The following is a 20,209-nucleotide window of genomic DNA, read 5'->3' as shown; positions in this document are numbered from 1 at the left end:
CGTAGCATGTAATGGGCCTAAGAAAAGTTTCTATTTTTCTTCCATTATATAGTTAATACTAGGCATACTTAATCATACTTCCTGAACATTTAACATTTACCTGTCATTAAACAATCATACTCTAAATTTTCTGTTAGCAGCATCAATTTTGACATAGGAATATTTAGTTAATTTTGGTGGTAGATATCAAGACAATAAACAGTGTGTAAATTTGACACCTAAGGTAAAGTGTTTTAAGTGTTTTGTACTTTAATGTTTTTATCAATTGTATTTTTGTGTGAAGATTACTTTATGTGCAGAGATTTTTTTCACTTAAAATGGAATTCATGATATTAGCATAACACTGTATAATACAGAAAAAAAATTTCATTAAATGTTTTGAAAACTATTTTATCTTTACCTAATTTTGAAAATATATTCTCTGTTTTTTGGAAATTCAGAAATATTTTAAGTAGAAGATTTTGTAATTATTGATTCTAAGTTCTTACTGGACAGTACGTGTGGGAGTCTTTATTATATATTTCTTGAGAAAATTGAACTATAATTGTTTTTACTTACTCTTAGTCACTTCTTATACTTAATATTAATTCATAGGGTTGATAGGTTCATACTTAAAAGATTAAATTTTCTTTCAATGGAAATTAAATCTCTTTACATATTATCATTTTTATTTTCATGTTGTGTGTTATTTACAGTATATGTTTTTACACATTTTTGATACTGTTTAGTCATCCAAATATTAATTCTGACATGTCTTTTATTAGAGTTTATGGAAATATAAAATGAAACCTATATTTTTATTGTTTTATTTACTGGTATTCTAAATAGGTAAGGCAAAGAATTTCGTAAATAAAGTGTATAAAACAACTGTTGTTAATATTAATATTGTAATAATCAGCTTGTATGTTTAGATGTAGAAGATTATGAATGTCCATAAAATTTTTCCTTGTTAAACTATTAACTAAAATATAATAAAACATAAGTTCATCATCTAATTAATATAGATATTCTGCAGTAATTGATGTCATTCATAAGTGTCTAAAAAAATTAAATACAGCTCAAATGTAAATTTGTAGCTTAATTCGTGCTTAGTTGTTTTGAACGGATTATTATTGTATATTGTTGTTTTATAATATCACACGGTATCCGAGATATTTTATTCTTCTGAAAACTTATATTTCTTAATGTTATCAATTTTAAATGTTTTGCACTATAATAAATACTTCATGATTGTGTTCCAATGCAGACTTACCATGTTATAATAAAGACAAATTCAATATATGAGTAAAAACATATTATACTAGGTAATATGTGTATTGAAATTGTCGAGACTGACTAAATGCAATCAGTTGTTTCGTAATCAATTGAACATATTAAGAAAGTGTTGTTTGATTATAATGTAAATGCATGTAAAAATATTCTTGTATTTGGCTGTTGAGTGTAGTGTTTACATAATAATTTCATGAATGGAAATTCACTGACTGTTGCTGGTTAACTAATTAAAGGACAATTACTCTAGAATGCTGTTGTGCTAGTTACCAACATTGGCAGTTGGAAGATGTCTAGCCTTAGAATAACATTGTGGGAAAATAACTTTTGTAAATTGTATTTGAAAAGTTACCGTAATGTCAGATTAGTCACATGAATAAAGCAATTATGAGAAAGTTACTTTATCCATAATTATAACAACATGAAGCATGCTGAAACTTGGTTTTTGTACAACTAAGATATTCTGAGGTAAAATTCCATTGATGCAGTCTCTGTGTGCATGTAAACATATTGCCTTATTGTAAATTTTCATTGTACATATGTTACTTACACATTATAATTTGTGTCAGCTTCTTTACAATAAAGTATGTACTGTACTTATTACCTTGGAACATTCCAACAGCGTGAGTTTTCTGTTGACTTGGTACTTCTTCAGCTGATTGAGTAGTTGTGCCAAAACTTTGAGAACTACAGCAGAAGTCTGATTTTGAATTGGAATTGGTTATTATGACAAAATGAATGTGTGTGTGTGGGTGTGGGTGTGTTTGTGTATGTTTGGCAGTGTGTGATAAAATAAAAAATTTACTGTCCATTTATTTATTTACTGTCTTGACATATAGCTAGTTAAATATATGATGTTATTCAAGCAGTGAACAGTATTGTTATAAAATGTGTTTAAATGTAAATAAAATTAATATATTGTGTGATTTTTGTGTTTACTTCAATACATCTCGTTGTAAATCAAGACCTTATATCTACCACAGAAGGCAACTCTATTTATATACATATACACACACACACACACACACACACACAAAATTACAGGAATAAACTTAATAACATATAAAGAACTGCAATTACCTAAGAAGTTTTGAATATTCCATTAGGGATCGTGAGATTATGTTTAGCAGTATCAGGTATAGCTAACACAAATACAGTAGAACCATTATTTTCTGAAGAGTACTGGAATTTTTTGACTACATTACCAGGACCCATCAATGAATAAAATAATTTACCTAAATATAAAAGAATCATCTCTAAAAATTCCAAAATAAATAAATGGTAATGTATACAAACTCAGAGTTTGAAAATTTATTGGTATTATTTTTTTTTTTGTCACTACCCTCGATTGTTATTTTACAACATGAAACACAGGAACAGAATGTGGCAGAAATACATCAAGAACTGCAGCATAGGTGGCTATACAATAAAACTGTTCCATAAATTAGAAATTTTTCTCAGCACTTTTATTTTTTTTTTTTTGTATTTGGAGCAATATGATAATCATATTTATTTATATAATTTTTTTTAATTTCTGTACCTCATGGGGGCCCTTACAGTAGGTCTGACCACTTTGTCAGCACAGCATTTTTGTAAATATAAACTACATTTTTTTTCTAGAATAGGTGCTCTTCTGGCATATATGTTAGTCAGATTTATTAATATTTATAATCAACAGAAGCGTGGATGTTGTGAGTAGCTCTGTCATTATATGAAAATACAAAATGTGTGCCTTAAATTCATTTCCATGTTTGAAAATTTCTAGCAAGAATTGTTCGTTTGGTTGCGGGGTGTCAGGAGGTGAAGTGGCGAGCCTGTACTTGCGCCTGTAGCAGGTGTCCTAGGCTTCCCGCCGAGCAGGTCGGAGCTGCGGGTTGCGTGCTTTATCTGAAGCCAGGGCAGGGGTCAAAGGCTGTCGCTTCCAGCTACAAACAAAGCATTAGTCATTTCCTTTCAGTCATACTGCGTCAGATCCGTTATAGCCAGTGGATTGGCGCCTAGTTGCGCGCGAAATTCAAGGCGCCTGTAACTTTGCAGGGCTGTGTTCCAGTACAAATGTTCATTTAAAAAAAAATTGTTTGTTTTAGCATTCCCTTCGTAAATGTTGACCACTTGAAACTGGAATATTTATTAGAACAATTATAATTTTTTAAATTCCAACTAGGTATTACTCTACACTATTTGGTATTACGTAACATAGCCGATATCAGCAAACATCATACCGACATTTCGCTTAGAATAAATAAGCGACCATAATTATTGGCCTGTCGTACACCAAACTCTGTGTACAGCAGGAAACCGAGACAACTACCCTGAACATGTTCACTTATTCGAAGAAATGCATGGTAATTATTTTTTGAGAAATTGATTTTATAGATTGTTAAGATTAGTATTAATAAACCATCTTTCTACTAGAAAAACATTGTTTTAATTTTCTAGACGAAGCTATTGTTTATTTGGCTCTGAGAATGTTCTAAATAGTATTCTCATCAATGTTATTTTTTATTCCCTTCCTTTACCCTTTACCTATGAAAAAATGTCAAAGTATAGTAAATTTGTCGATTCACGAATGGAAATGGACCATCATGCTCAGAAAAAAATTGTAATGTATTATATTGAAAATATAACTTTTAGAATAATGAAACATTTTAAAAATACCATTTGAATTTGTATGCCTGAGTTTAAATCCTTGATATCATAAAAACTGTTGACAGCTATTAGTTTTTTCTTACAATCAAAAATTATCTAAATAACAACTTTATTTTTCTTTCAACCTACCAGATGACCTATCTTTGGATGGTGGATTGGAATCTCATTTCAGACATGGATATTTTTAGAAATAGTTTATTCTTATATATAATGGTTTTGCATTTTTTTTTTTTTTTTTTTTTTGCTAAGCAGACTCATTTACGAAGTAGTTTGTTAATAATAAGCGGATTCATTTAGACTGCAAATTTTTTTTGTATATTTTGTATTAATGGTATATACCTAATGACGAAAATACTTCGTGGTGACCATTACACTGACATTTTTTCCCTTTCTGTGTAAGACGTATTGCGTAAGGCGTAAACATCCTCAGAAATTAAATAAGTTATAACACTGCCATCTTTAATATGCGCAGTGTATTTATTGTAGTTTCTTTCTGTGCCACGTCTTTATTCCGCCCAAGATCGCTTGGTAAGAAATGAGAAGTGATGTAATTAGCTGTCTCTCGTGCTCAGCGCAGTCTTTTAATTGCTTCTCTCGCAAAGCCGCGAACACCTGGTAAAATTACCCACCGTTATTTAACATGTATTATGTCGACCTACTCAGTCTTACTTACAGAGCTGTCGTGGATGTGAGAAATATGACCATTTCTCATGAGGGACTGGCTTGGATCGTGTAACTAAGATGAGCAGGATTATAATCCCTCCGCAGGAGTATTCGTCAGGATTATGGTTTCCGTAGAGGATTCGTGAGGATATTTTCATAAGAAGAGAAATGAATCATCGTTTATTTTTATATATATATATATCTGTACCTGGGAGGCATAAGACACTATGTCCACTTTTGGAAAAATGCTCTTTTAACCATAAACTTGACCACCGTTTTACGTTCTTTCTAGTGGCATAAAACACTAAGATCTACGATACGTCGAAGAATTGCTTTTTTGATATAAAATTGTTGATTATATAAGTGAATACAATTAAAAATTCTTTAAACTGCTCTCTTGAAAAATATTGTTTTTGGGACATAGTGTCTTATGCCTCCGAGGTATGTATGTATATGTATATATATATATATAATCAATTACGTTAGTAATGGTATTATTTTTTCACATTATTAAACGATCTCACTTCTATAAAATTGAGAAGACATAAAATTTCCCTGGACAATGACGATCATTGTGAAATCTGTGGCCATTGTGATACAGCACTACTCCGAGTCTCGTTATTTGTATATACTGAACAATTTGGGTTTGGTGGAGACGTATTGCAAGACAACTCGCTGTACCGATTCACGACAATGTAGATAAAACATGTTTTTTTTTTTATTATTTTCCAGTGTTCCGCCGTCATAGAGCTATGGTCTGGCTAATAATGAACTTTATTGACGTTACCTTACACACCCAAATATTTTAGGTAGTGCTTGAAACGTGGTGCACGATGGACTATGATCAAAACCAAAACTCTCCAACCAAAGTTTGCCCACTATATCTCATTTACTTTTGATCTGGAAATAAAAACCATGTGATTTTAAAGCCATTTTTGAATGTAAACTATGAAATGTGAGTTTGGGCAAGCTCACAAAGTTTGCCACTTTGCACATACTGTTTGGCAGCTGCCTTAACTGATGCCAATCAACACTTAACTAAAAAAAAAAAAAAAAAGTGACAGGGCCTAGGTCTCCGCTGACGGCGTGCAGAGCTTCAGGGAGAAAAAAAAAACAACACGAATTGAGTGCTCAAGATATCATCAGAGTGGTGTCTTGTTCGCGAAAAGCATTCAAGAACATGCTGAGGGCTGTTTCCGTATTTCGTTTTTAAATTGTATTTTAGTAACAGTGGGGGAAAAGAAGGTTTTTTTTTTCCAGGATGAAAATAATTTTCAGGCATGGACCACTCGGTATAAATTCTTGAACAGCAATCAAGGGCCTAGCTTTACACCTTTATCTTCACTTCTCCGCCTTGTGGCGGTGTGTGGTTACCGCTCGCGCCCCGTGCACGACGAGAAGACAAGACTGCGCGTCGGTCCAGTCGCTCCAATCAGGCAACACCGCCGCCGTACAGTCATCACAGCCACTACGGCCTCGAGGACCGAGTGCCGGATCCGGGCATCGAACCGCGGGCCCGCGCAGGGCGACACCGCGCTAGAAGCCACCAGGGAGGGTCGCGCTCCCAGAACAAGGAGGAGAATAAAGAAGTGCGACTCTTACAGTGGAAACTGAGACCACGTTTCACGCGACATGTGTCGTAGGAGTTGCAAAAACTCATTGTATTACACACCACAAAATTAGTGGCTACCTAAATCGAGTGAAATTTCACTGGTTCGTTTGCCTGAAAATAGCTTATACATTACTTCTCCTAATAAATTAATGTAGTTATGTCAGCAATATATTATGAAAACTACTATCTAGCGGCAGTGGCGTAGCCCGAATTTGTGTATGGGGGGTGTTACGAAGCATGCCCCCCCCCCCCCTTATAAAGTGGTCCGGGGGTCCTACCCCGGGAAAATTTGGATTTTAAGGTGTAAAATAGTGCTATTTTAGCAGTTTCCGGTACTTAAATTTAAATATTGTAATGGTAAAATTTTTTATTAATTTTAATATGAAATTTGTTTGAGTGATGAATAAGAAATTAATTAAAGATTTGGTGCTAAGGGGGAAGGGGGGTTTAACCCCTAACCCCCCCCCCCCCCTTCTGGATACGCCCCTGTCTAGCGGACGGGGCCCATAACTACTTCATAAAAACTAGGTCTACGTCTCGGTAATCAGAGCTTTCTCCCCCCGTGGTCGCGCTCCCCATCCAGCCTCAGCCCTCAGCCCGGCTGTTCTGGGCGTGCGCGACCGCCGGCCGCTAGCAGGGAGGGGGTAGCCGGCAGTAGCGCGCCAGCCACGCTCGCGATGGGGGCGGCGCGGTGAGACCAGGACTGCGATGGCGGCGGCGACGATACTGCTGCTGCTGCTGCTGCTACTACTGGGGGCGGGCGCGTGGGGGCGGCAGGTCTACCACAACCAGTTCGCCGTGCTGGTGCCGGCGGGGCGGCGGCAGGCTGACGTCATCGCCGAGCGACACGGCTTCGCCAACATCGGCCAGGTGAGCCCCCCCTCCCGCTTCCCCCCCGCTTCCCTAGCGAGCCCCAGCTCCGCACGTGTCCACAAACACATCTCGAGCAAATAGGGTCACATCCATTATACACACACTCGCGTTATATGTACATACTTAAGGTGGGTTTACGATTGAAAATTAAGACTTAAGACTTAGTCGTGTACTTACCATATGACTCTATGTAAACTAGTGGAATGGTTTATGATTGTTGTGTGTGAATTTTGACGGGTCGTGCGCGAACCATATGATGACTTAAGACTTAACAGAAATGGTTATATTTTATATTTTTCGTTAAGACTTAAGGGAAACGACCAATCACAACAAACCGAAACCTTTCAACCGGAAGTTTATGTCTTATTATTGGACCGAGCGAGGCATTATTTTGGGTTAGAATTCGTATATTTGTCATTTTTAATCATCATCCATTTCGAAAAATAGATATCCCATTTGTCAATAACCTATTTCAAACCTGCTTCTCCGTTTCGAACAATGGCCGACCATGTGTTTTGTGCTGTGATTGGTTAGAATTAACGACTTCTATGTCAATCATGAACTGGAAAATGTAGTTTTGACTTAATCGTGTGCTCGATGTTAAGTTATAATTCTTAAGGAAATCAATCGTAAACCCAGCTTTAGCGAAAGGGGCAAGTGGATGAAGGTGTTATGTTACAAAACTATTGTTCTGAGAAAAAGGCTCCGAAAGTAATTTGTTTGCCACTTGCTTATGTGTACATAGCACCTTTATCAACTCGTAACTATGTTATTTTTTGAAGTTAGAGGGAAGGTGTCTTTACCATTAAATAGAATGCATCATAACACCTTCATCCCTGGACTTAGTGCAATTTTTCAAAAAATGTAACATAACACCTTCATCCACTTACCCCTTTTTCGAGTAAAAGATTTTCTTCCCAAATGTACGACGTACTCATTTAGTATATTCCATCTTTTTTTTTTTTTTTTTACTTTTTAAATACGATATATCTTTGTTACAACTTAAGTTTAATGTATGTCAACATTGACAATGTCTTATATTACGTTTTGATTGCATTAGTAGGTAAATTTATTTTAATGGGAAATAACGTAAGTGGAAAAACTTCATCAGTAAAATGCAAAACCGTTCTAAAAAAAATTTCAATCATAAGATGTTACGTATTATTTATGTAGCTTACCTAACGTAACAAACCTTTCACTTTGGTTTTTATTAACCTTTTTTCCTAATAGCCGCCACTTTTAGGTATCATTACGGTTTCGGAGCCTTTGTATTCGTAACGGTGAAAGTAAAAAAATGTTTGGCTTACGTCTCGACAAATAGTTTCACTAATATCAAATTTAATTACTACAGCCTTTTTTATTGCTATAAATAATTATAGGCTACGTACTTTTCTTACCGGCGTTATTCGGAGTGAAAACGTTATATCAACATAAAGTGTAATAGCAATGCGTATGTAGTGATGATGCTGCGCAAAAAAAAAAAAAAATACGCACCAATGTGAAGCGCGCTTGCAGCATAGTCCTTGCAGAGCGCACGCGCGCGGTTCACATGCGAGTGACGGAACGCATGGCCACCGAAGGTGGTGTGTGTGAACGTGTACCGTTAATGCTGGTAACTATTAGAAAAACCGTCAGTCATCAGCTTCTTCATTTATTCCACTTGTCACAAAACATCTGGTACCTAACCTCAAAGTGCATGGCTCCGGACTAACTACTCTTGCAGTGTGCAACTAAAGAACTTTTAAGTAGTGGCCCTGACTAATTTCAAATGGGATATCTATATGCTTAAATGTTGGGGCGAGATGTACTCACATCCCAGAGGTCCCGGGTTCGAATACCGCCCCAGCTATCCTAATTTTGGTTGTCCATTTTTGGGACTGTCAAGTATGTCTTTGTGTAACATAAGTTGTCAGCAGACACTGTTATAGAATCATGATATTCTCATAAAAAAAACATTACAATAAATATTTTTTTTTGTTGTCTATATATTGCTCCACTGTTTTTTTGTAATTAGTCTACTGTTTTTAAGAGAATTCATGTTCGTTTCATCACATGCCACATCATTATAGTATTTATTGGTTATCCTGCAATTAAAAAAGAATGCTGTGCGAAATTTAAAGTTTATTCATCTGTGCGTGGCCCTCAGATCAGTTAAAAAAAAAAAAAAAAAAACCTCTGCTCTTCGAAAATGTGAAAGTTGGCCATCTCTGAGTTAATGCATGATTACAACTCGTGCAGACTTGTTCCAGCACATACAGTTTCCTTCAGACTTCAAGAAAAACTGGACCTACCAAAACTTCTCCCAATAACTTCGCGATATTATGTACAGATTTTTTCTCAAAGCAGTAAGGACTACATCTGATGTTAGTTGAATTATGGAAGATTATTGTTAGCCGTCCGAGTTTAGCGAAGGAGAGGAGTGTAACATATAGATTTTTTTTTACGTGACAACGTCTAATAAATCGATGAACGCTGGCTGCACGTACGAAAAAGTGTCCCGTTACGCACATTGTTCCTTTACGCTGTGTCCCGTTACGCTCATTTTTCCGTTACGCTGTGTTCCGTTACGCTGTCGGCGAGTGCAGTAATAATAGGTTATGTTACAATTGACTAAAAAATTATGGTGATTGATGATAGATATTTGATTATAGTTTATTTATATGAAAACTTGTTCATAATTATATTCAAACTTTATAGCTAAACGCCAGTTTTTAAAATTAATTACAAGTCATCTACACGTGAACTGTTTCGTCGACTGTTTATAAAGTGAAGTGAAAAGTTAATGTGGTTTTCATTGCTTATTACAAAAACAATTTCGGCAATAAAGGTTAATTGTTCTTGCATTTTAAAAATCTGATTACTAGTATAATTTCAAGTATTTGTTCTTTTATTATTAAAATAAAAATGATTAAATTTTATTCATAAAAGTATGCAATCATTTCATCAATGTTTTGTTGCGACGTTGTCCCGTTAAACTATCGTCCGTAAACCAACTTCACAGACAACCAATTTTTTTTTTTTTTTTAGACCGGCCGCCAGGTGGCGGAAGGAAAAGGGCTAGGAGGCGGGACTGTCGCCTGCCTTTGTGCACCGACGCGCGCGGACAGAGCTTCCTCCCGTCTGTCTGTCGGACTCGCCCCGGGTTCCGCTCGGCTGCGCGCGCCTCCCTGACTTCGTGTCGCCTCCCTCTGACTTCGTGTCGCCTCCCTCTGACTTCGTGTCGCCTCCCTCTGACTTCGTGTCGCCTCCCTCTGACTTCGTGTCGCCTCCCTCTGACTTCGTGTCGCCTCCCTCTGACTTCGTGTCGCCTCCCTCTGACTTCGTGTCCTCCAGACGGGCCGAGCGCCGCTGCTGAGAGGACGCGGCACTCCCGCGTGTCTGAGCGCGGGAAGCCTTCTTGTCACAGACGAGAGAGCCAAACGGGCGATCGTGCAACTTCGGTTTTTTTTTTTTTTTGGTCATTGTAAATAAATATGGCGGTGTTGATAAAAGGAAAGACCATAAACAAGGCAATGGTATTTATTTGTACGCCGCCATATTTTTTCGTTTGCCGTGTGTCCGTGAATGTTTATTTTGGACAACCCATGATAACTAATGGTCAATTAGGTTAGGTTAGCTACATTATAAATACTTTAAAACATTGTGGACGGTTGATTTGGTTAGGATAGCTACATTAAAGATACTGTGAAATCATGTAAACGGTTTCCTAGCGCTGGATAGCTACATATTAAAAAGTTATTTGCTAAGCAACCATAAAATGATTTTACAGTATTTTTTATGTAGCTATACTTACCTAATATAACCAACCATCCACAATGTTTTAAAGTATTTATAATGTAGCTAACCTATCCTAATCGACCGCAAAATTTGATACCACGCTGGTTTATACAATGAGATAGAATGGCGTACGACGTATGAGTAAGCTACATCCCAAATAAATACACCTGTTGTGATTTTTTTTTCCTAACCTAACTAAAACTAAGTGTATTTTGGAGGAGTCCGGGTTAGGGAGGGACCTAGGTGCGTCTCAGGCCGAAGCCTATACGCTTAGTCATGCTGGGATTAGCCATGCAGGGAGAGGGTCGCATGCATCATGTGCTAAGAGGGGATTGGCCAGCCATGGCAGCGATTGGCGCCATGACTAACTCCCCTCACTCTTAAATCTAGACTATAACTAGATATAGGGATGCAAATTGGCATGCATTACGTGTAGGAATTTACAGGAGACAGAGGATGGTATGGATGAAGTGTTTGACAGAGTGGAAAATAGTCTACCATGCGGGGGTTGGGAACTTGTACTCGTGGTCCGCTTTGCTAATTGTCCAGTACTGGATTTAGTGACCAGGGACGCAAGCGCTCCTGGTGGACACCTGTTGTGGTACGGGGGAGAAAAAAAAAGCGAGCATGAACTTCGGGGAACTTCGGTTGTGGCTCTCTCGTCTGTGAATGAAGGAAATGAAGGCTTCCCGTCTGAGCGCAGGCTCGAGCCGGCTGGCAGAGACCAGGGGGTCGCCTCGGGCCGGAACCTCGACTGCAGGGAAGATATCATCTGTATTTTAACACAAGATTCCGGTGGAAACCAGTTGCCATGAAACACTACAAGATACGTATTGTTACGTAACGCGGACAGGACTGCGAAGCGCTCCGGCGGCCCCGCACGACCACTGACGTCACGCGCAGTCCAAGGCATGCTACGCGTGCTTGGCCGGATCACAAGTCCTCGCTACTCTCCCCCACTTCCTCTCCTCACGCATCGTCCCGCCCCCGGCTGTTATCACCTCTAGCGGCCTGGCAATTCTACTGTTTGCCACTACTCTTTTGGCGAATAACCACTCGTTGGTAGCGCCAAGTAGCGCGCCAAGAGGGCTGACATCTGCACTGATAATAAGGCTGTTCCAGGCAAAATGTCTATACATTAGATGAAATGAAGGGAAAAAAACTATTGTGAATGGATATTTACATTATTGAGAACTCAAAAATATAGTTTTTAAAATTTTTGTCTGTTTGTCTGTTTGTTCGAGCATCAATCGAAAACTACTTTACGGATTTTGATTATCTTTTTTTTTTTAAGGTCTTTGGCTAACTTAGGAACTAGGTTATATATAAGTATAGAATTTCACCCCTAAGGGGGTGCAAAAGGGGTAAGAATGATTTTAAGATAATTAATATCTCTGAAACTAATCAAGCTAAAAAAAAAAAAAAAAAAAAAACTATTCAGTACCAATATTCACCATACAAAACCATCTGACCAAAAAATTTAATTTTACTAAAAACAACCTTTTGTGGGTTAAATGGGTAAATTGTTTAAATAATAAGTAACAATAACTCCGGGATTAATTAAGCTTAATAAATATTAGATAAAAATAATCATACGCATAAAAACAACCAACATTTTAATAATATGCGAAATTCAACATCTAAGGGGGTAAAAAAGGGTTTGGTATATTTTAACATTAAAAATTATATCTTCTAATTAAGTGTAATAAATGATATTGGGTATCAATAATAAACATAACGAAAACTACCAACCAAAATTTTTATATGTTGCGAAATTCACCCCTTAGGGATGAAAAAAAGGGGTAAGTATACTTTATAGATTAATAATTATATCTCCGAATATAATTAAGGGTAGGAAATTATTTTTGGTACAGTTAATAGCAATACAAAAACAACCAACCATAATTTTACATTTTATGATATTAAACCCCTAAGGGGTGAACATGGGATGATAATTATATCTCCGAATTTAATAAAGGTACTTACTAAAGAAAATTGGGTACTAATAATAAACATAAGAAAAAAATAACACATTTTATATTTGGTGAGATTTAACCTCAAAGGGGTGAAAAAGAGGTACGTTTACTTTTGGATACATGTAATAAACATTTTTGAAACTACCAACTACAATTTTTATAATTGCTAAAATTTAGCCCTTAAGGGGTGAAAACTGGGTCAGTATGTTTTTCAGATAAATAATTATATATCAGAATTTAATAAAGGTAATATATTATATATGATACCAATAATAAACATACGAAAATTAACAACCACAATTTTTATATTTTGCTAATTGCAGCCCCTTAAGTGTGAACAAGATAGATATGGTTTAGAATTTATATTTATATATTATATATATATATATATTAATATACAAATATATATATATATTATATATATAAATATATTAATATTTATATATTAAGTATAATACATTATTTTTGGTGCCCATAATAAACTTGAGAAGACTACAACCACAATTATACCATTTTGTAAAAATCAATCCCTAAGATGTGAAAAGAGGTAAATATGAATTGGAGATAATTAATTATATCTCCTAAGCTAATCAAACATAACAAAAGATACAAGGGACCAATAAAAACATACAAAAATCTACCAACTATAATTTTAACATTTTGCAAAATGTCACCCCTAAGGAGTGAAAAAGGGTAAATATTTTTTTAAAATTAATAAACATGTCTCTGAATTAAATTAAGCATAATAAATTATTTTGGGTACCAATAATAAACTTACGAATGTATCTTCCACAATTTTACCAATTTGCGAAATTCAAACCATAAAGTTGGTAAAAAGGACAGGTGTGTTTTTAAAATAAAATAAAAACTAACACTTCAAATTCAATTAGAATAAGTAGTTAGAAACTAAAAAAACTTAAATGTAGAATGACGTAATGATTAATTTTGCGTTTATTAAAATTCGCCTTTTAATTGGGGATGAAAAGGGGTAAAAAATAATTTATATAAAAAATTCTTTCCGAAACTAATTAAGATGTTAATTAATGGCAAAAATAATAAACTATTAAATTATTATTTAAGTTCAGTTTAATTAAAAATTTCATATTTGGAATCTACTACATCTAAGGATTAGAAATTAAAAATAAACACAAAGCATATAGCCTAGAGTTACAAATTTAAATTTTTAAGTTTTCCGGATTTCGTTTTTAAGGGTGTGAAAAGGGAGTCATTTTTTATCTCCATAGAAAAAAAAAGCTGTATGTGAGCATAAATATGAATCTTAGCATAAATAACAAAAGTAATTAATTACGTAGAGTACTTGGTGTCTATTTATTAAGAAAAAATGTTTGGAATTAGTCACATATGTATTTTTATTAATGGTAATATTTTTGCCTTATTGTGGAATTGCGCAAGCGAAGCCGTGGGTTTTAAGCTAGTGTGTATTATAAAGGGGGGTGTAAAAATTGGTACAAGTGATAATAATTACGAATACCTGCGCTACTTATACCCGCTGTTATATTACACTTAGTAAATATATTATGGAAATGTTAGCGATAGAACAACAAAACACAACGGAGGTATCGTGTTGAAATTTCATAAATATCACTTAAGTAATAGTAATGACGAGAAAATAAAAAAAAATCAATATGTCTTGAGAAACAAAGCCTTAAGAATTAACATAATTAGTCCTGTCCTGAAAAATATGACTGTGTAAACGAGATTATTAGTTTATGATTAACAGTTACACTCGTATACACGGTCTTTTTTTTTTTTTTTTAAGAACCGGATCAATTTAAGGGTAAATTATCAATATGTCGATCGTTAAAACCAACCTCAACACAATCCTGGAAGCTTCGAACCTTGTACCGTGACCTCTTGCAAGTTAACGAATTCTGTGAAGTTTGCCGTCAGCACCAGATCGAGAAGGCAATTAGTCAGCGATTTTTTTTTTCCCTCCTCCAAATGCTAATGTTCCTCGTTCTTTTTTTTTCTTTTCCCTTCTCTAATCGTCGACGGATGAGGGATTCCTAGAATAAAAAAAAAATTAAAAAAAAGACCCTCCCTAACGAGCACTTAACAAGCGACGAGTTGCAATCCTTCCTCGCGGGCCGTCAGAGCGCAGCTGTGCCGACAGACCCTCGATGGAAGAGAAAAATTCTCGCCGCTGCTCAAAACACGTCTTTATATATATATATATATATATATATATATATATATATATATATATATATCCCTCCCCCCCCCCCCCCCACTACCCGGGCCGAGTCCAATGGGAGGAGCGATGTGGGCGGTCCTCTCCCAAATAATTCCCTTAGAACTGAAAATAATTTTGAGAGGAAAAAAAAAATCTACTCGAGTTCGCACTGGACCTCTGAAGGCGGTTGGTTCAGTTTTTGATGTGTAACATCTTAGCTCTCGGTATAAGGAATTTGTCAGTGGAGTGATTTCGTGAATGGAGCGGAAGGAAACTTGTAACAGACGGTGCTGCTATTTATAGCGGATGGCGCGAACAAAAGTTCACAAAGCCAAAGGGAAACTTCATGGTATTAAGTGTTTAATGAATTCGATCAAGATGGACAGTATTTAATAAATTTCCTTGTCGAAAATCAGGCCCAAAGGCCGGAGTTTAGTTATTTCTTGTCTTTTATTTTTCTTTCGCTTTTATCGAAGCAGTTTCATTATATAGTTTGGCATTTCGCTCAGCAAATCGAATTATTAGATAGCTGACGTAGCTTCTGCGGCAGCGAATTCTAGCGGCGGGCGGCGGAAACTACTTGTGATTCGCGTCCAGAAATTTAGTTTAAAAACCTCATTTTCGTACATTTATCATGCTCGGCATTATTTCAAAGAATTCAACGTTAAATTTCGTGTCCGAGTTAAGTGTATCTGCAACACGAGAATACGTGAATTTGCTCGTTACCGAGTTTATATTCATCACTGGGGACTACTAAAATACTAGCTTCTTTTTTTTTTTACTTGAGTAATATTAAAAATAGATAAATCCATTTTTTTCAAAAAGAGTTTTAAAAATTAAATAGTTTTTCAAGGGGCTGTTATTTTGGAAAATTTCGGACTCCACAACTGTGACGGAAACACTGGTGATTGGCCTCTTCCGAAGTTGGCAGCTGTGTCCGCCGGGGGCTGGATCGGCGCGGTAGCCTACAACTCACATAGTTTCGGTTCCCTACCACGTTCGTGCAACTTCGGATTTCTCTCAAAAATTGAAATTTAAAAAAAAAAATCGAAGGGTTAGGTTAGGTCAGTCACAACTTGCTTGAACTTCTGATTTAGCGGCTGAAGTGGCGTTAATACCAGAACGCAAAACTTCGGAAATCTTCGGAAATTCTTGCAGGGAACCGAAACTACGTGAGTTGTAGTCTTCCCGGATCGGCGACCCACGTGACTGCGGGGGAAACTCCCCCGGGTTGAAGTGAGCGTGAAGAGTCCTGCCAGGTGCTACCTTCCACGCTCTCCCGGCAGGGCGTGCCCCCAGTTTCCTTCCGCGAGTTTTGCACGCTCTCGGAAACTACCTGCAGTAAATCCAAGCAATCTTCAACGAAGAAAACCAACCTCAAGTAAACGAAGAGTTCTTTCTTAATCCCAGGTAATTGGATCTTCGTGGAAAACTACTCCGGGTTCCGACTTTAGAGTACCGTGTCACGTTGTGAACACGCGCGGAAGGAAAAAAAAAAAAAAAGAAGAGGTTTTTTGATGTAAACTCAAAAATTTCTTTAATGTTTGTCGATATAATAAGATTATCAGTGTTCAATTATGTTCAAAGTAAGTGAAATAAACACCCTTAAGATTACGGAGATAACTGTAAATTAACGAACATCCCTGGATAATTTGTAAACAGCGTTCTTCGTAAATTTAACGTGAAATTTAAAAAAAAAAAAAAATCTCATTTCAGTTTCGATGAAGGATTGCGTACGAAGTATTGCAATTTATCTCAATTGTGGAGTTCTGGAGGGCCCTTTTACTTCCCTAACTCCAAATATATTTTTAATTAATCAATTAAATGTTTTCTATTGTGCATAAAAATGTTTCGTAATTTTAGCACCATATTTCTACCACGATGTGAATTTAATATAAATTTATGGTGAAAGATTATAATACATGAATGTACTAGAGGAAAACGTTTTATGTCACTATAAGACCATCCTCCCGGGAATTATTAAATTCTGAGTGTCGTACACTTGAGTTTAATAAAGGTGTCTGATTACGAGTAGCATTGCACTTGCCTATACAAGTTTCCTTTCATGGTTACGTCCTCAACCTTTTTTTTTTTTTCCAGTGTAAAAGGGTAAAACGGGGTGTTTTCACGGACGTGTTCAGGTATTAACAATTCTAAACACGGTATTTTAATTGGTTATAGAGACGAGAAGGGAGCCTTTTATTTTTAATATTACAGCATGAAATGATACGGTCACCACTTCTTGAAGTCTCATAAGATACGCGAGCACTGCACGCCAGTTCTGCGTAGAGGCGAAGAAGCATGTGATGCGCGGGCCATTGTCGCCCTTAGAGCCCGTGCGCCCGGCCATATTCGGGTTTACACGCCATTTAGATTTTTTTCTTCATTTTTTCATTAGTTTTTTTTAGGGCTATTATTAAAATTTCAAACCGAAAAACCTCCCTTATATCTGTTCTTTCTTTCGCCAATATTTTCAACAGATATTCAATTAAGTGTAACATAATAGGCGTAAAAATCACACAAGTGTTCGAATTATCACTCGCGCGACTTTTGTACTTACTGAATATCGGTGGAAAATATGAGTGACTGAACAACAAATTCAAGGGAGGTACGGTGTGGCCGTTTCAGAAATACACTTTAAATAATAGATGTGAGCAAATGTAAATTTTTAAAAATCAGCATGGTGAGTGAGCCCGGGGCTTGATCTTAAATTTCATACCGAAATCATGCCACATCACTTTATTGTGGTGAAGGATTACGGCCTCTACTACCGGTTACGAGACGAAAATTAATGGTGTTTGTTTTTTTATCGTGACATCAGATTAAGTTTAAACTTTAAACCCGCCTTATAATTAGCGTAACGTCATAAATGTGAAGCAGTTAATACGACTGATAACAACAAATTATTGTGCTGATATCTTATTTCGTACCAGCATACGCAGACGAAATTGAAATTAGAGCAGCATTGGCTACGTATTAGCTACGTATTTCTTACTCTAAGTGCTTAGCTATCAGCGGTAACGGTAACCGCAATCGCGTATGCCGTATGATGAGGACGAAAGAAAACTAAACAAAACTTGTGCCAATGATTCCAAATTTGAATTTAATTTTGACCTAGTCATGGGAGGGAGTATTTGTGTCGGTGAGGCGGGATGATAAGTGCGACGCTCGCTGGTGCTTCTAGAGTATGTGCAAAGATATTTTTTTCTCACTAATTACTACGACTGAATTCTTTGTGCTGTCTACACATTCAACATTTGACATCGGCCAATTCAGACTTGCATTTCTGTGTGATTGTGCATTCATAATTCACATACAGTGCAAACCAGCAATGACGTATGCCTAAATAAAAAAAAGTTTTAATTCAATATTATCCATTGCAAGAATGAATAAAATTTATTTTTTGACGTGACAAAGTCTAATAAATCGAAGAACGCCGGCTGTACGCACAAAAAAATGTCCCGTTACGCACATTGTCCCGTTACGATGTTTCCCGTTACGCTCATTGTACGCTTACGCCACATCTATCTCTCTTCCACTCGGTTGGAACAACCATCGATTTGACTTTTTCGAGGCCCATTAAACTTGAAACACTCCCATTATTTTCCTACTTTTCCTATCATCGTCCTATCCTTAACAGAATAACACAGATTGGAAGAAGTTAAATAGCAAACACGTATAAAAGTTATAGTTAAAATAATCTATTCGTTAAAGTAATAAACATATTTGAATTAATGAGTGCAAATAAAAGTAAATTTATCAATTAAATAGTAGATTTCATTTCACTCCTTCTTTGTATCCATACAAAATAGTGATAATTCAATAAAAATGATTTAATTTTATTCATAAAAGTATGCAATAATTTCATCAATGATTTTTTACGACGTTGTTACGTTAAACTATCGTCCGTAAACCGACTTTACAGACAATAATTTTTTTTTACTCTTGAGAATAACAACGTCTGTTTAAATTATTCCTTACTCTGGAAATCTGGAATCGGATCCGTCGAATTCTTTTGAGGATCGAAATCCAGATTCGGATTTTAGCAAAAAGCGAATCAGACTTATGAATGGTGATGTTACCGCCCTGTTGCTTTACTCCAGCAACACCCGCGGTCAACAATCTGTCCTCACACTCTTGCTCCCAAGGAGGGTCAAACTTTCGCGCGGGTGGCACGATCCCACCGCACGTGACTGCACAAAATAATAGTTCCCCTTTTCATTCCGCGAGTGTGAGATGCAGCTTTGAATAAATATATATATATATACTGTATAGAAGTCGCCAGCCCAGGTTAAAATTTCTAATACGGTTTTGAGGTAGTTGGTTAATTCACCGCCGCAATCGCCACCATCTCTAGGGCATCGACTTGTGGTGGTCCCTAGCGGACAAGTGTCAAACTCTTCAAACACCCCTTCCCCCCTCCCGTTGAACGACCTCGAGCTGCAGTGAATGATGGGTGGGGGGGGGGGGGAATGACAGCGGGCGACAGTGCTGCGCTCTAACGTGTAAATAACAACTAAGACGATACAGGGCGTTACGGCAGCGCACTGCAGCGGTGAAGTTCCCAAGCTGCTCATTATACGCTTCTGAAAAACGTAGAGTAAATCCTATCCACTCGCGACTTCTATACAGTATATATATTCAAAGGATGCAGTGAGAACGCAGGGCCGCAGCTAATGAGGAGCTATGACGCGCCTCTGCACGGACCGACGAGTCACCCTGCCGAGAGCGACTAGTGTCACGCTGCTGTGCGGTGGGGGGCCGTGGAAGTGCAGCTCGCGCTATTAATGTCACTACTCGCTACTCGCCGCACCTCCGCGCTAGTCCCCAACGACGCCCTGGGGGAAGGGCGGGGTGAGGGTACTCATTAGCACGGAGTACGTTACACGCGCGCTGGGGGCCAACTCTAAATTAATATTAGCTGGGGCGCACAACATGCGCCGTAACTTGCCGTAAAACGTGACCTCTGGCTAAAGGTTTTGTGCTAGAATTTCAAACAGATAGTGTTAAAAAAAAAAAAAAAAACTATATACAGCTTTGTTTTAGAATTCGATATGTAAAATATTAGTTTACAATATGTCCTTTTTTGGCGGCCGGTAGGGTTGTCAGAAGTAATTACGTCATCAATGCGCAACGAAAAAAGGGTCACGATTAAAAAAAAGGGGGTAACTCTCAGAGGCAATAAAGTAGAGAGTC

At 36.8% G+C, this 20,209-nt stretch overlaps 1 protein-coding gene across 2 annotated transcripts in view; it reads left to right on the top strand.

Annotated features, from left to right (window-relative positions):
• The first annotated feature begins 6,796 nt into the window (after window positions 1–6,796).
• The window catches only part of LOC134537782 (ADP-ribosylation factor-like protein 2-binding protein), a 112,543-nt gene continuing 99,130 nt past the window's right edge, over window positions 6,797–20,209 (top strand). Inside the window, exon 1 of one of the 2 annotated variants that reach the window (XM_063378579.1) lies at window positions 6,797–7,063. In XM_063378579.1, coding sequence (XP_063234649.1) covers window positions 6,902–7,063 — 162 coding nt within the window. In that variant the 5' untranslated portion in view covers window positions 6,797–6,901. The remainder of the gene's footprint in view (window positions 7,064–20,209) is intronic. The other variant, XM_063378581.1, reaches the window with a different exon arrangement.

This window comes from Bacillus rossius, chromosome 12 (assembly GCF_032445375.1).
Source record: "Bacillus rossius redtenbacheri isolate Brsri chromosome 12, Brsri_v3, whole genome shotgun sequence".
In the NCBI taxonomy this organism is placed as follows: domain Eukaryota; kingdom Metazoa; phylum Arthropoda; class Insecta; order Phasmatodea; family Bacillidae; genus Bacillus; species Bacillus rossius.
Note: the sequence above shows the minus strand (reverse complement) of the source record. Positions and strands in the feature narration are given on the sequence as shown.